Below are 15,845 nucleotides of genomic sequence, written 5' to 3' on the forward strand. Positions count from 1 at the left end.
GTCCGAATAGATTTCTCAGTGTTACTCTTAGGAGAATGTTTTATGCTTTTTGGATTATGAGCCATTAATGTTGGAGAATTTATATTTCAGAGCTTAAAACCTGTGTTTACTTCTAGAAATCTATCTTCTCTAGGGTATCTTGACAATAATAATTGAATACTGGGAGCTCTTAAAGAGTACAGATAATTTTTTCTTTCATGATGTCATTGGTGTCTGAGAAACTCTGAAACCACTTTAGAACTATTTGTTTATTTATAAGTAAGCCATTGTGTCTGTAATGTGCAAAGAAATGAGATCGTTATGTCTCCCAAATTGCTCTTCAGAATAAATTACCAGTTCTAAAGCAATTAGGTAAAACATCTAGATTTTTCAGAGTATTACAGCTGAAACATTTCTTTCACATAATTATTTTTCATGATTGTCTTAAGTAAGGCAACCTTTAAAATATATCATACTAAAGGATATTGTTGTCATTTCTTGCAAGAAGGTGTGGTGTCACCTTCAACAAGCGTCCTTTTTGTTTTGAAAAAAGGTTATTTTTACTTATACAGATAATACACATTCATGTATTTATCACCCAGCTTCAGAAATTAAACATAACCAAAACAGTTTAAAAGCTCCTTGTGTAGCCTATCCCCACTAGATCCCCCTTCCTCAGCCTCCCAGAGAAGTATAATCATCCCAGTCCTGAATCCAGTGTTTATCGGTATCCATGCCTGTCTTTATACTCCTCCACATAGGAGAGTGTATAGTATGTAGCCACTAACAATATTTTTTCAATATGAAACAAATGGAAATATACTGTATATGTATCCTACTACAGCTATTCTCTATTGGCATTATGTTCCTGATATATAGCTGATTTATGCATGACTTATCACAGTTTACTTATTCAGTCTCTTCTTGATGGACATTTATTTAGGCCTTCATTTTTTTTTGCTTTTGACAACAGTGCTATTAGAAACATTCTTGTATGTTTTTCCTAAGTCCAAGACTTAAAGGTTTCTCTGCATAACTGAAAATAAAATTGCTTGTTTTAAGTTGTCCACATCTTTAGCTCTCCAAAATGGCTTACCAGTTTTTGCTCCCACTAGTAATTAAGAGTAGACTACCCGTTGCTCCAGATCCTTGGCTGCTCTAGTACTGTGGGACTTCTTTCAAATTTTTCCAAACTGATGGTTGTAAAATGGTATCTCATTATAGTTTACTTTTCCCCCTTTTTTTGGTTAGCTTTATTGAGATAGACAGTTGACCCTTGAACAAATGCAGAGGTTAGAGGTGTTGACCCCCCTCACTGTGCAGTCGAGAATCTGCGTGTAACTTTTGACTTCCCAAAAACTTAACTACTAATAGCTTACTGTTGACTGGAAGCCACACTGATAACATAAATAGTTGATGAACATATATTTTGTATGTTGTATGTATTGTATATTTGTAGTCTTATAATATCGTAAGCTAGAAAAGAAAAAAATACAGTTAAAAGCTTTATTGTATTTATTGAAAAAAATTCACCTATAAGTGGACTGTCACAGTTCAAACCCATGTTGTTCAAGAGTCAGCTGTATTCATTATGGTTTTAGCTTTCTGGAATAATCTTTTCCTTTGTGATTTGTGCTGTTTGTTTCTTATGTAAGAAATTCTTCTCTGAATCAAGGTCATAGAACATAGAAATTGCACAGTATTCTAGATAAGATCAGGTTCTTAAGATTCAGACTGCTTGAGTTTCAATTCCAGCTTTACCACTTAACTATCTGTGTGACTTTGGGCAAGTTATTTAACCTCTTTGAGCCTCAATTTCATTTGTAAAATGAGACTGATAATAAGAATCCCCATGTCAGAGGGTTATTGTATAAAATGAAATGTAATACTTTTCAGATGCTTGGCACAGAAGTTATGCATGTGTTAATTGTGGTGGGGGTGGTTGTGTTTGTCACCATCATTTTTTTTTTTAAAGATGATTTATTTGAGAGAGCGAGAATGAGAGAGAGAGTACATGAGAGGGGGGAGGGTTAGAGGGAGAAGCAGGCTCCTCGCTGAGCAGGGAGCCTGATGCGGGACTCGATTCCGGGACTCCAGGATCATGACCTGAGCTGAAGGCAGTCGCTTAACCAACTGAGCCACCCAGGTGCCCCTGTCACCATCATTATTTTTAATGAAAATTTCATTCTGAGTGTTCTGGTCTATATAACTCATAGGACTATTTCTTAGAAGTTCTATGATTTTGGGGCACCTGGGTGGCTCAGTTGTTAAGCATCTGCCTTCAGCTCAGGTCATGATCCCAGGGTCCTGGGATCGAGCCCTGCATCAGGCTCCCTGCTCGGCGGGAAGCCTGCTTTTCCCTCTCACACTCCCCCTGCTTGTGTTCCCTTTCTTGTGTGTCTCTGTCAAATAAATAAATAAAATCTTAAAAAAAAAAAAACTATGATTTTTATGTTTTTAAGTTTCATTTTGTGGCCTGCAGATGACCTGTTTTTATGAAAATAAAAATACCAAATTATGAAAATTTGTTTAATGTCCTTTTGTTTTGCAGCTAGTGGTGGTTGGCAGGAACCTGAAAATCCTCACACGCAACGGGTAAGTAAAGCGTCATCAGAGAGAGGATGAACTAAGAAAAGATGGAGAAAAAGACTGAAGATCTTCCATTTTATCAGTGGATATGGCATATGCCAGAAATCTGTGATATGTATTTTGGTTCTGTTACACAGAAAGTGCTTCTCATAAGACATTTAAGTCACAATGGCTGTATTTTCTAGTCTGGCTTGAGAAATCTAGCTGTAGCTTTAATTCTGTAGTCAGGCTGTGCATCAGAAAAAGAAAACAGTATGTGTTTGTTTTTAGTGAAATAAGTTATAAAATAATAAGCTTTTCCCATATATGGAAAAATACTTATTTTCAGACATAAAAGCTGTATATCTATACACAGGGTTTTTGTTTTAATGCGTGCAAAATGTAATCTCATACCCACGTCTGTAAGTGTGTAAGAAAGATATCTAAACTGGTAATTGCAGATACCTTTAGTGAGGGCAAGAGTGGACTTGGACACAAGAGACAGAAGAGAAGTATTGCTTTTTATTCTTTATGTTTAATATTGCTTGAAGTTTTCACAATTAACATGTATTGCTTTTAGAATTAAGACATTTTAAAAAAGAAAATATATGAGTGGGGGAGAACACAGTACGAGATGTCAGATTCTTAGAAGTAGATAGGCCTGTGGCCGTGCAGAAAAGATGGGAGTAGTTGTAAGGGGAAATAAGTAATGAAGTAAAAGGGGGGTGAAAAGAGGGCATGAAATTTCCTAGCCTTTTCATTGCCCAGTTTTTCCCATTGTTAAACTTAAAGGTTCCATTTTAATATTGCAAATAATTCAGAGAAATGTAATGAAGAGAAATTCTCTTTGAAGAAAAGGGCAGATTTGCCTACCGTAGTCATTTGTCTTTGTTCATTATGTGTCCAGTTAGTGTTGCTGATTAATCTTACATATTTCCTGTTAGCTTTTTCATGAAAACAATTACTGCATCTTTGATTTCTTACAGATGAACAAACTGATTGAATATTACCAGCAGCTTGCTCAGAAAGAGAAGGTTGAGCGAGATCGCAAGAAACTGGCACGGCGTAGAAACTATATGCCTTTGGCTTTTTCGGTGAGGACTTGGTACAAAAAGGAGTTTGCAGTTCATTGATCAAGACCTGTGTGCCTTGAGAACAGTGATCATTTCAGAAGGTGGCCACTGACCTTAGATTTCTGAATGATAGGTAGCAGAGGAAAATTTCTCAAATCATAGGTTTTTAAGTCCAGCAGTTAGGTTTTTGCCATATCATTTACTCTATTTGAGTTCTTTGAGTTTTAAGGACACTTGTGTTCCTTTTTGCATCACTGCCCTCTCTTTTCTGATTATTCCCCACGGCTAGTGTTTAATTTTGTAGGTACCACAGAACTCTTAATCGGAAAAGTCAGAAGAAGATGGGCAATTGTTAGATTTTATTCGTATCACCTAGGTAGGCCACCTTTGACATTCTATAGTAATGGGTTCCCAGCTCAAATGATTATTTCTGGCACCTTCCTATAGTTCTCCAGGGTGAAGAACACTGACTCTTACACAGTGCCTTTTGCATGGTTAAATAAATAGTAATATGTGCCAGTGTCATTGATAGGAATTCTTTAAGGAAGTCATTCTCTACTAGTTTGTGTACTAGCAATCCAGAAGCAAAAGATTAGGATTTGGAGCTTTTGTTATTGTCCCCCAAGTTTTATTTGCTCTCATAGAACAATTTCTTTTCTGTATGCTTGCTTGGGGTCGAGCAGGTTGACATTGAATAAGTAACATTTATTGAAGGGCAGTGGTGTGTCAGGCACTGTTCTAATAAGGATTTTTCACATACATTATTTAATCCTCACAACAATCCTGTGGGGTAGATTGACAGTTGAAATGTAACTTGTCATACTGCTTCTGCATGAGAATTAGTTAAGCCATTGAAACCCTAAGCATTGGTGAGGTCCATATAAAAATACTTAGTTTAGAACTTAAAAACATTAAAATATGCAAAGCATGTACATTTACCAGAGACTTTAATGAAGTCTAAATGAAATTTTCAGAATAGCCCAGTGGTATAATCAGCATATGCACTAGTGTATGTAGGAGAGAAATTTGAATTAGAGGCATTATTCTTCTAGCTTCCCCTATAACCTGCCTGCTGTATGAGTTTGCTTCTGTCTTATGCTGCATTTTTTGTCTCTGTTGCAACCTGCTGCTATTTGGGGGCCTACAGCAACACACTATTCATGTAGTGGTAAGTTCTCTTTTATGATTCTTGCTAACCTTGAAGAAGTTAGCAGATGATCACTGGTGTTCCAAGAAGACATTCATCATTTGCCTTAGACACTCCACATAGTTCTGGTCTAAGTCATAGCTTAGATATTTTTAGATTAATAGTTTTAAAAAAAAATCACATTTAGTTCAGTTTTACTCTACGAATGTATTTCAGTCTCCATGTTTGGTGCTTTTGCTATTATTTTAAAAATAAGATGATATGGGGCTACAAATTACTTTCTTTAAAAGGAGCTTTAAATTAGCTTTTTTTTTTTTTTTTTTTTTGCTTATTTCCCTGAGCTTCTCATGCTGTCCCACCCAAAAGTCTTTCTTTTGGTAAATAGGATGTATAAAAATGGGATTTGTAATTGGAATTTCTGAACTCTGTTTAGGACAAATATGGTCTTGGAACCAGGCTTCAGCGACCACGAGCTGGTGCCACCATCAGTACCCTTGCTGGACTGTCGTAAGTTTGGACATTAAATGGCTTTGAGGAGAAAAGCAGGTATCAAAATGAATATTGAAGGAATGTGACATTAAACAGTTGCTACTGGGGAAGAAGATTGTCATGCTTAGAAAAGACCTGAACAGAGAAAGAATATTCTGCAATAGAAGAATACTTCAGTTATTGATATCATAGACTTTGGAGATGATCAGGTGGACCTTTGAGAAATTAGTGCTTTTTATCTTTTAGCCTTAAAGAAGGAGAGGACCAGAAAGAGATAAAGATTGAGCCAGCTCAGGCTATAGACGAAGTGGAGCCTCTACCTGAAGATTACTATACAAGACCAGTAAACTTAACAGAGGGTAATATTTTTATATTATTTTGCTTTGTTTCTATTTTACATCTAATTTTGCTTTTGTTACTAATATGCCGTGAGTTTTGAGATATTTAAGGCATCATGGTTGTTAATAGTAAAATAAATCAAGTAACAAATGAAATAGATACAATCATTTGAGGAACTTTAAAATATCAAATTTCTCTATTGTTGTTTTTTGAAGAACTATTCACAAAGGAAGTATTGTTTCATGTGATTATCTCATAAGTCTGATTTTGAGTGAGTCATTGTAAACTAAGCCTGGTTTCTGCCTTTCATGCTAGTGACCACCCTTCAGCAGCGCCTCTTGCAGCCTGACTTCCAGCCAGTCTGTGCTTCACAGCTCTATCCTCGTCACAAACATCTTCTGATCAAACGGTCCCTGCGCTGTCGGGTAATTATTCCATTCTGTAGAATTGTCATTTGTACCAGAGAAAAGCAGAAATAAATTAAACATTGGTGTCTGGCCAATATCGAAACTTCTGGAATATAGTAAATATAAAATATGCTTATAGAGAATGTCCAGGCACCATTTTAAATGCTTTCAAGATAAAAATCCTCCCAACTATGAGATGAAGGTACTGTTGTTACCCCTGTTCTAGAGATTTGGAAACTGAGGTACCTGAAGGTTAATAAGTTCAGAGCACTGACCCCTAAAAGAGTAGTGAAAGAATATATAACTTAAGCTGGGAGAGAGGAAACAGAGCAGTAATAAAATAATTTAAAAGAAAGCAAGAAAGAAGACACATCAGCAAAATCCAACCTCTATGAATTTATAAAACAAACAACTGAGTTTCTTCAATAAATACACTATAAAAGAAAACCAAAAGAAAATGGAAAAGAAACCTTTTAGATCAGTGCTATTCAGCAGAACTTTCTCTGATGATGGGAATGTTCTGTATATGCATAGTCCAACATGGTAGCCACTCACCACATGTCGCTATTGAGCACTTGAAATGTGACAGTGTGGCTGAGGTGCTAAGTCTTTCATTTTTATTAATTAAATAACCACATGTGACTAGTGGCTACCGTTAACAACCCAGCTGTAGATTAGAAGAGACCTGAGAGGCCTATCAACCAAACACAGTATGTAGACTTCATTTAAATCCCAATTCAAACAAAACCTAAGAAGAAAGGGGCCACGGAGGGAGGGAGGAAGGGAAGAAACTATGAAACCATTGGAGAAAGTTAAACACTAGCTGGATTTTTGATGCTATTACAAGAACTTTTCATGTTTTTAGGGATAATGATAATATTTATTTTTAAAAATATCTTCATCTTTTAGAGATGTATACCAGAATATTATGGATGAAATGACATGATGTCTGATGTTTATTTCAAAACAGGCATGGTGAATGGGTGAGAGTATAGATGAAACAAGATTGGCCATTGTTGCTAACGAAGTTGCTAATTGTTGAAGCTGGGTCACGTGTACCTAGGAATTTCTGATACTATTCTGTATTTTGCATATGTTAGAAAATTGCTATAATGGAAAAGCTTTCTAAGAAAGAAGGAAAAGATACAGGCTTCTAGTTACGGACAGGAATAAAAGGCTCAGCATAGGAATATAGTTAATAATACGGTAATAGTGTTGTATGGTGACAGATGGTAGCTACACTTGTGAGCATAGCATATAGGGATGTTGAATCACTATGTTGTACACCTGAAGCTCATGTCACATTGTGTGTCAACTGTACTCAACAAATACTTTAAATAAAAAGGAAGGAAAAACCCACTTTTTAAGTAAAAAGACACATATAGATTAAAAGTAAGCAGATGGAAACAGATATACCATGCTAACACTACTCACTGGAGAGCAAGAAGAGTAGCTATAGTAGTTTCAGACAGAGCAGATTTCAAAGTAAAGAAAGTTAACCGAGATAAAGAAGGGCATCATATCATGCTAAAGGGGTTAATTTTCCAGGAAGACCATGCCTAACAATAGTGTCAAACTATGTGAGGCAAAAACTGATAGAGCTGCAGTAGATGAGAGAGAAAATAGATGAATTCACTATCATAGTTGGAGACTTCATTATGCCCTTCTCAGAAGTGGACAGATCCAGCAGGTAGAAAATCAGTAAGGACATAGGTGAACTCAACACCATCAATCACTAGATAAAATTGACATTTGTAGACTGCTTCATCTAACAACGGAATACACATTTTTCTCAAGCTCACCTGGAGCATTCACCAAGGCAGTCTATGTTCTGAGCCATAAAAAACAAATAAAAAAAAAAACCCTTAATTTAAAAGAATAGAAATCATACAATTTCTACTCTCAGACCGCCATGGGAGAAAAGTAGAAAGTGTTCTAGAAAACGAGAAAGTCCCCAAGTATGTGCAGATTAAACAACACATTTCTGCTTGAATCCTGAAGCTGCTTCAGGATTCTTTCCCTCTACCCTTTCCCCTCCCCCCCCCCCCCCCCCCCCCCCCTCCCTCATTCACTCTAAAATAAATCTAAAAAAAAAAAAAAAATTCAAGCAGAAATCAATGAAATCGAAAATAGGAACTCAATTGAGAAAAATCAACAAAACCAAAAGTTGGTTCTTTGAAGACCAATAAAATTGATAAGCCTCTCTTCAGTCTAACTAGGAAAAAAGAGGGCACATCTTACTAGTCAGAAATGAAAAAGGGGGCATCACTAGAGCGCCTATGAAAATTAAAAGGGTAATAAAGAAATACTGTGAACAACTTTATGCTCACAAATTTGATAACCTAGATAAAATGGACGATTTTTTTGAAAGACCCATTCTGCCAAAATTCACACAAGAAGAAAAGTATGATCTGAATAGACATATATGTATTAAATAAGAAATTGAAGCAATAATTATCTTCCAAAACAGAAAGCCCCATGCTCACATTTGTTCATTGGTGAATTCTACCACATATTTAATTATACCAATTCTTAGAATGTCTTTTAGAAGGTAGAAGCAAAGCGAATACTTCCTAATTCATTTTATGAGGCCAGCATTACCCTGGTATCAACAAGGCAAACATTACAAGAAAATTACAAAGCAGTATCTCTCGTGAACATAGAAACTCCTCAACAAAATACTAACAAATCAAATCCAAAAAAGTATTAAAAGAATTATACACCATGACCAAGTGGGATTTATCCCTGGGATGCAAGGCTGGTTTAACATTTGAAAATCAATGTCATCCATCACATCAACAGACTAAAAAAAAAAAAATCACATGATCATATTGATAGGTGCAGAAAAGGCATTTGACAAAATCCAACACCCATTCATGATTAAAAAGGGGGGGGGGACTCTCAAAAACAGGAATACAGAACTCTCTCAGCTTGATAAAGGCTCTGTACAAAAAGAAAAGAGTGAAAAGGACATAAAAAACGGGTGGTTCAAATAGAAAGTATGTAGTGAGATAGATTTACAGCCGAATATCTCAGTATTTATGTAAATGCCAGTGAACTAAATGCTTGTTAAACAACTAAATAAGAAAACCAACAAAATGCCTACCCATTACATGCTAATCACAAGAAACAAAAACAGAATTCAGAAAGGTTGGAAGTGAAGATAGCTGGGGAAGATAGATTGTGTAAATACTAAATTTTTAAATGGAGGGATGATTCATGAAGAAATAATTCACAAAGAAGATGTAACAGTTCTATAATTGTATGCACTAAAAAATGTAGACTCAAAATATATAAACATTTGAGAATTTGGGGAAATTCAACATGCTTCTCTTGGTGACCTAGAGAATAAACATGTACCCAATATCTGCAGAATATACATTCTTTCCTAATACACACAGAACACTTATAAAAATTAACTGTATACTGGTCATAAAGTTAGTCTCAACATTTTTCAAAAGATGACATTATTAGAATATACTTTTGATCATAATGCAATTAAGTTAGGAATCAGTCATTCTTGTAGAGCAAAACTTATAGGACGTAACTAAGGCCATGCTTAGAAGTAAATATATTAGAAAAGAAATAAAAGATCAATGATTTCAGGAGATATTTTAAGAAGTTAGGAAAAGAACAGCAAAGTAAGTACAAAGAAACTTGAAGGAAGAGGATACTAATGAATTAAGAACCACTGTAAAATACAAAAGAGTTGGGGCACCTGGGTGGCTCAGTCCTTAAGCGTCTGCCTTCGGCTCAGGTCATGGTCCCAGGGTCCTGGGATCGAGCCCCGCATCGGGCTCCCTGCTCAGCGCGAGGCCTGCTTCTGCCTCTCCCACTGCCCCTGCTTGTGTTCCCTCTCTCGCTATCTCTCTGTCTGTCAAATAAATAAATAAAATCTTAAAAAAAATAAAATAAATGAATAAATAAAAATAAAATACAAAAGAGCAATAAAACCAAAAGTCGATTCCTTTAAGAAGATTAATGATAGTAAATTTTAATATGTAAATTAATAAAACTTTATACAAGATTCATGTTGACTGTATAATTCACCATATTTACCAAAAGTAAATAAGCAGTTTCCTATTGATCCATCTGTCTTCAGCATGGATAGGCCTTCACAAATACAAACCAAAATATGCAGATTATGGTACATCCACACAGTGAGTAGTACTGTAACTCTAAAAAAAAATGTACTAATATGTCGTATATTTTTAAATGCAAAAAGCAGGGTATGTGGCAAGTACACAACTTTTTGTGTAAGGAAGGGAGGGAGGGAAGGAAAATTAAAATGTGTGTATAAACAAAAGTTTTTTTCAATATGCATATATATAGATTAATAGACTTGGAACAGAATAGAGAAAGCAGAAACAGACTCATGGGTGTGAGGAAACTTGGTATTTACTAAATACAGCATTGCCGATCATTGGGGAAAGAATAGCCTATTAAATTTTGCTAGGTCAAATAATTACATGAAAATAAAATTGGATCTCTGTCTCACGCCATACACAAAAGTCAATTTCAGGAACATTAAAAACTATTTTTTTAAGATAATTTTTATTTATTTGAAGAGTGCATGAGCAGGAGGGAGGGGCAGAGGGAGAGGGGGAGAAGCAGACTCCCCACTGAGCAGGGAGCCTGATGCGAGGTTCATTCCCAGGACCCTGAGATCGTGACCTGAGCCGAAGGCAGATGCTTAACCGACTGAGCCACCCAGGCACCCTGGAACATTAGAAACTTTAATGAGCACATATGAAGAGCAAAACTTCTAGAAGGAAACAAGAAAATCTTTGACTTCTGGGTAGGGGAGTATTCCATAAATAAGACAAATCAGCACGAACTATAGAGGACAATATTATATATTTGACACATTAAAACTTTCACCTGCACTCCAAAGAGCACCTGTCGTAATGCAAAGATAGGCCATAGCCTGAGAAAAGTAATTTGTAAGACATGTAATTAAGGGATTAGTGTCCAGAATATGTAAAGAACTTTAGCAAATTAGTAAGGAAAAGATACCCCAGTCAGTATACGAATACCCAGTAAACAGTATCACAGAAGTCACGGCAGAGGAAATCCCAGTAGCCAATAAACATGAAAGATACTCCTACAATAGTCAGAGAAATGTCTGTTAAAACTACAGTGAGATACCATTTGATAGTTAACCAGATTAGCAAAAGTTAACACATGTGGGAAATGGCTGATATACAAGAATACTTAACTGATTGCTGCATTATTTATAGTAGCAGAATCAGGGAAACATCCTAGATATCCATCAATTTGGGTATGGTTGAATAAGTTTTACAGAAATGATTACAGTAAGATACAGAGGTAGCTCTCTGTGTGCTGGCATGGAATTCTAAGATAAGTCAAACAAAGGGCAGAAGAGTATATAAAATACTCCCTTTTATGTTATTGGAAAAAAGACGTGTGTGTGTACTTGTATGTGCACAGGCTGTTTGTGAGAAAACACATGAGCTGCTGGTTGGGCTCTGGGGAGGAGGACAAGGGGACAAGTAATGGGTACCTTTACGCTATTCCTGTTTTGTACTGGTGAGAGAGTTTTTTTTTAACCAGGTATATGTAGTATCCATTCAAGAAAGTAAAAAATTGTTACTGTATTTTAAAGCATGGGATCTGAAATCACACTACTTAGATTTAAATCCCAGCTTTGATTCTTTTTTTTTTTTTTAAGATTATTTATTTTAGAGAGAGCACGAGAGCGTGAGTGGGGGGCAGAGAGAGAGAGAATCTCAGACTCCCAGCTGAGCGCGGAGCCTGACTCGGGGCTCAGTCTTATGATCCCAAGGTCATGACCTGAGCCAAAACCAAGAGTTGGATGCTCAACTGACTGAGCCACCCAGGCGCCCTGACCCAGCTTTAATTCTTATTGGCTCTGTGGAGTTGTACAGACGACTTACCCTTCTTGTGCCCCATTTTCATCATGTGTAAAATGGGGACAATAATAGTTTTGGTACTTACACTAACCTTATAAAATCGATGTGATGTTTAAATCCACTTAAATTAAGGAGCACATGGTTCAACACACCTAGTATGTACTGAGTATGTGTCATTATTATTTCAGTAGTTATTAAGTACCACAAAGGTATAATAATACCTGATAATGTTCTTGCTTATGTCCAGAGATGTCCAAATCATCATCTTTTGCAAATTTTGGCGATCAGTGGCATACACAGTATTTCAAAACGTGTGGTATTGTAGCAGAATAAAACTGCAAAACTCGAGTCAATGCTGTCCTTCTGAATTTAGCAGCTCTGTGGATCCAGCAGAGTTTGTTATTTTCCTCTGATACACCATACTATAATTTTTTCTTTTTAGAAATGTGAACACAATTTGAGCAAGCCAGAATTTAATCCAACATCTATCAAATTCAAAATCCAACTGGTTGCTGTGTGAGTATTTTGGGATCAGTGTTTTTAGTTACTGTTCTTTGACTTTTTCAACACAAAATTATTTACTCTGGGCTTAAAAACAAAAGAAAAGAAAAACTACATCAGAATAATCTTGCTGTTTCTTCTGTTTAGGTTTCAAGTTATATACCATGAAGTTTAAAACAAATTATAAACCTAGAATCCAGGCTGTTTGCATCAGGGACACTGTGATGATGTGGTCTGAGGCAGTGATTGTTAGTTGATTATTGGACAGAGAGTCACTGGTCATTGATTACAAATTACAAAGAACCTGATTTTGGTAATGATCCAAAATATTAAAGTAAAAAATAAGCATAGCAAATCAAAGAGTATCCCTGCAACAGTGTTCATATTATGTTCTGATAACAGTCATTGAGTGGGATAAAAGTGATTATTAGTGTTAATTCACTGAGACTTGTCAATAGAAGGGAATTTTGTGTACAAAAACCACCTATCAAAAATATTTTGAAAAACTAGGAAAATATTGTCTTGACTTCAGGGCAAGAAATGCTTAGAGGGAACTAAGTAAGGCAGGAAACCCAGAAACCACTAAAGAAGAAAATAGACAGCTGGCCCTTAGCAAAAAAAAAAACAACAAACATGAGTTGTAGTATATATATATACACATATATTTGACAACAGAATCTTAGGACAGACAATAGAGCAGGAAAGAATATTTGCTACTCCATGACATAAAAATTCAATGTCCCTGGAAGACATAATTCCCACAGATTGGAAAGATAAAAATGTGAGTGGGACAAAGGATTTGAACTGGCAGCTTATAGAAGAGGAATTTCAAATGGTCAGTGAATACATGGAAAGATGCTGAGACTTGATAGGAAAAGTTTAAAATAATAAAGAGCATTTAGTGCTTGTGAGAATGTGGGGAAACATATTTGCATACATTGTTGGTAGGCTTGTGGATTGCTAGAGTCTTTTTGGAGAGTGGTCTGGAATATCAAGACAAAATTACAGAGGCTAAACCAGCAGTACTATTTAGGAATCTATTCTGTTGAAACAAAACCACCAATATCTAAAGATACCTATGTAAGGATGTGTATTGGAACATTTTAATGGCAAAAAGCTAAAAACAATTTCAGTGTCAAGCTGATGAACCATTAACAAATAGTTGATTAAATTGAGGTACACTCAGGTTGTAGAATATTGTGCAGCAATTAAAAATAAGTCCTTCCAGCAGTCAAAAATGTTGAGAAATGCTGGTCTGTTGACTTTGGAGGAAAGAACAGGTATATAAACACTAAGCTGAGATTTGACCCTGGGTGATTTTGAGTTCAGACTAAGCACATGTGAGTATAGTGTTCTATTGTCTTAACTTAGAGAGGCAGCAAAACAGTGGTTAAGGGGAAGGACCCTGGAGCTACACTGTCTGAGTTTGAATCCTGGCCACTCACCAGCAAGTTACTTCTCCCAAGCCGAGTTTCTTCATCTCTGTAATGGGAGTGATAATAACACCTGTCTCGTGCAGTCACAGTGAAAATGACATAAGTTAAATTTAAAGTGTTGAAAACATTGCCTGACACATAGTGCTTTATAAAAGTGATAAGTATGTGGTAGTGTGTTTCCACTTCTGCAGTGTGTTACTAAGTCAGTTATGGGTCCTGTAACCTGTTGCCTTTTAGATTTATAGAAATGAATAAAATCTCAAAAAAAATATATCTAGCAAATGTATAAGGAAGATACCTAACCGTGATGCACATAGATATATAGGCTCTAAATAGAAGTGTACATACGATTTCAGAAAGAACTCATTACCAGTTGGTTTCATGTCTTAAGTTCTTACTATGATGGTATGATTCTTTAAAATTCTTTTTCTGTGACATGTTCTAATTAACTTGAAGAAATCTTCACTGAAATCACTTTAAAAAAAGTAACAATAATTTTAAGTGACTTCAATGAACATTAATGTATTTTTTATTCACACATAGCAATTATATCCCAGAAGTGAGAATCATGTCAATTCCCAACCTTCGCTACATGAAGGTTAGTACTTTGCTTATTAACTGGAAGATAAAGGATTGATCAGAGATGTGTGTGTATGTGTATGTGGGTGGCTGTGTGTATTTAGAATGAGATTCAGGAGCAAGGGATAGAAAAGAAAGTTTGAAATCATTAAGGGATTGGGATTTTTAACTTCTTTAAGCTGGGATTTTTGGCAACAGCATCTTTGACATACATTTAAAAGGAGCAGCGTGCACATTATATAAAGATGGAATCATGGGTGGGGAAAGAAAGAAGATGTTTTACCCCACAGACATCTTTAGCTCTTCTCCAGCCAGGAGACTCTCCACATCCCGTGTCTGTGCGTGTATCAGATACCAGGAGTGAACAGGATTTCTTCTTTACCACAGCCCCTCTCTTCCTTGAGTTCCTTATCTATGCCCTCTCATCCCCTCCATGAGTTGTAGAATATTCTGCAACAGTCCCTTTTGTTGTTTCCTTTCATGCTGCTTATGAAGACATTTATGGAGTCCACGTTCATCTGAAAGATTTCGCTAATCTCGAAGTACCAAACAAGGGCAAATTATGGGTCAGGAAATCTTAAAAGTCTTTTAGAGTCCTGATGAATGATCTTTTTCTATGTCTGGCTACCCTGTGACTCTCATACTTTTATTTGTGAGGACTTTCAGACTAAGCATACTAAGTTACTGCTCAGGAGTCCTTACATGGAGGACTGGATGGAGCAAGAGTTGTAAACTTTAATCACTTGGATAATGTACAGTCCTCAGAATTTCTGAATCTGGTACCTGGCCCTTTCTATGGGATCTGCCCTATTTCCTCATGTAATTTCGGGAACTCCAGAGCATATATAGCCTAATCTATAAATATAGAATAGGAAGCCGTGAGCACTTTGAGAATGTAGTGATGTAGAGGTGTAGGTGGGTGTTACTGCTCAGGATTGATTTTGTGAAATGCTTGGTACAGCAACTAAGAAAGTGGACCTGGGTGGCAGTAGGTGGAACATGTCTGAGAAAGGCTTGTCCTGTTCCCCAGGAGAGCCAGGTCCTCCTGACGCTTACGAATCCAGTGGAAAACCTTACCCACGTGACACTGCTGGAGTGCGAGGAGGGGGACCCGGATAATATCAACAGCACTGCTAAGGTAGGAGCATTTTGCCTCATCCTGAGGGACCCTGACTTTTCCTGGAGGGGCCTGTTGACCTGGCTTAAAGGACTCCATGCTGTCTTCCATTTCCGCATCCAGGCAGTCATCATGTTCTTTTGATTTCACCTCCTGAATTTTTTTTTACTTTATGCACAATCACACTGCCACTGCCCTGTTTGAAGGTCTCATCCTTTCTTATCTGGACTGTGCCAGTAACGTCCTTGTTGACCTGTTTGGAATCTACCCCCACTTCCATTCCAGCCTGTCGTCTGTCTTGGACACCAGAGTGATC

General features: G+C 36.6%; 1 protein-coding gene across 1 annotated transcript in view; it reads left to right on the top strand.

The window, feature by feature from the left end:
- DCTN4 (dynactin subunit 4) overlaps positions 1-15,845 on the top strand; it is a 33,463-nt gene that overhangs the window by 11,036 nt on the left and 6,582 nt on the right. The window contains exons 4-11 of the mRNA XM_025867234.2: positions 2,531-2,574; positions 3,534-3,641; positions 5,201-5,274; positions 5,503-5,615; positions 5,911-6,020; positions 12,339-12,412; positions 14,377-14,431; positions 15,443-15,550. Coding sequence (XP_025723019.1) covers positions 2,531-2,574; positions 3,534-3,641; positions 5,201-5,274; positions 5,503-5,615; positions 5,911-6,020; positions 12,339-12,412; positions 14,377-14,431; positions 15,443-15,550 — 686 coding nt within the window. The remainder of the gene's footprint in view (positions 1-2,530; positions 2,575-3,533; positions 3,642-5,200; positions 5,275-5,502; positions 5,616-5,910; positions 6,021-12,338; positions 12,413-14,376; positions 14,432-15,442; positions 15,551-15,845) is intronic.

The sequence above is a fragment of the Callorhinus ursinus genome, unplaced genomic scaffold (genome assembly GCF_003265705.2).
Source record: "Callorhinus ursinus isolate GAN/ISIS: 27379988/994484 unplaced genomic scaffold, GSC_fseal_2.0 scaffold3, whole genome shotgun sequence".
In the NCBI taxonomy this organism is placed as follows: Eukaryota; Metazoa; Chordata; class Mammalia; order Carnivora; family Otariidae; genus Callorhinus; species Callorhinus ursinus.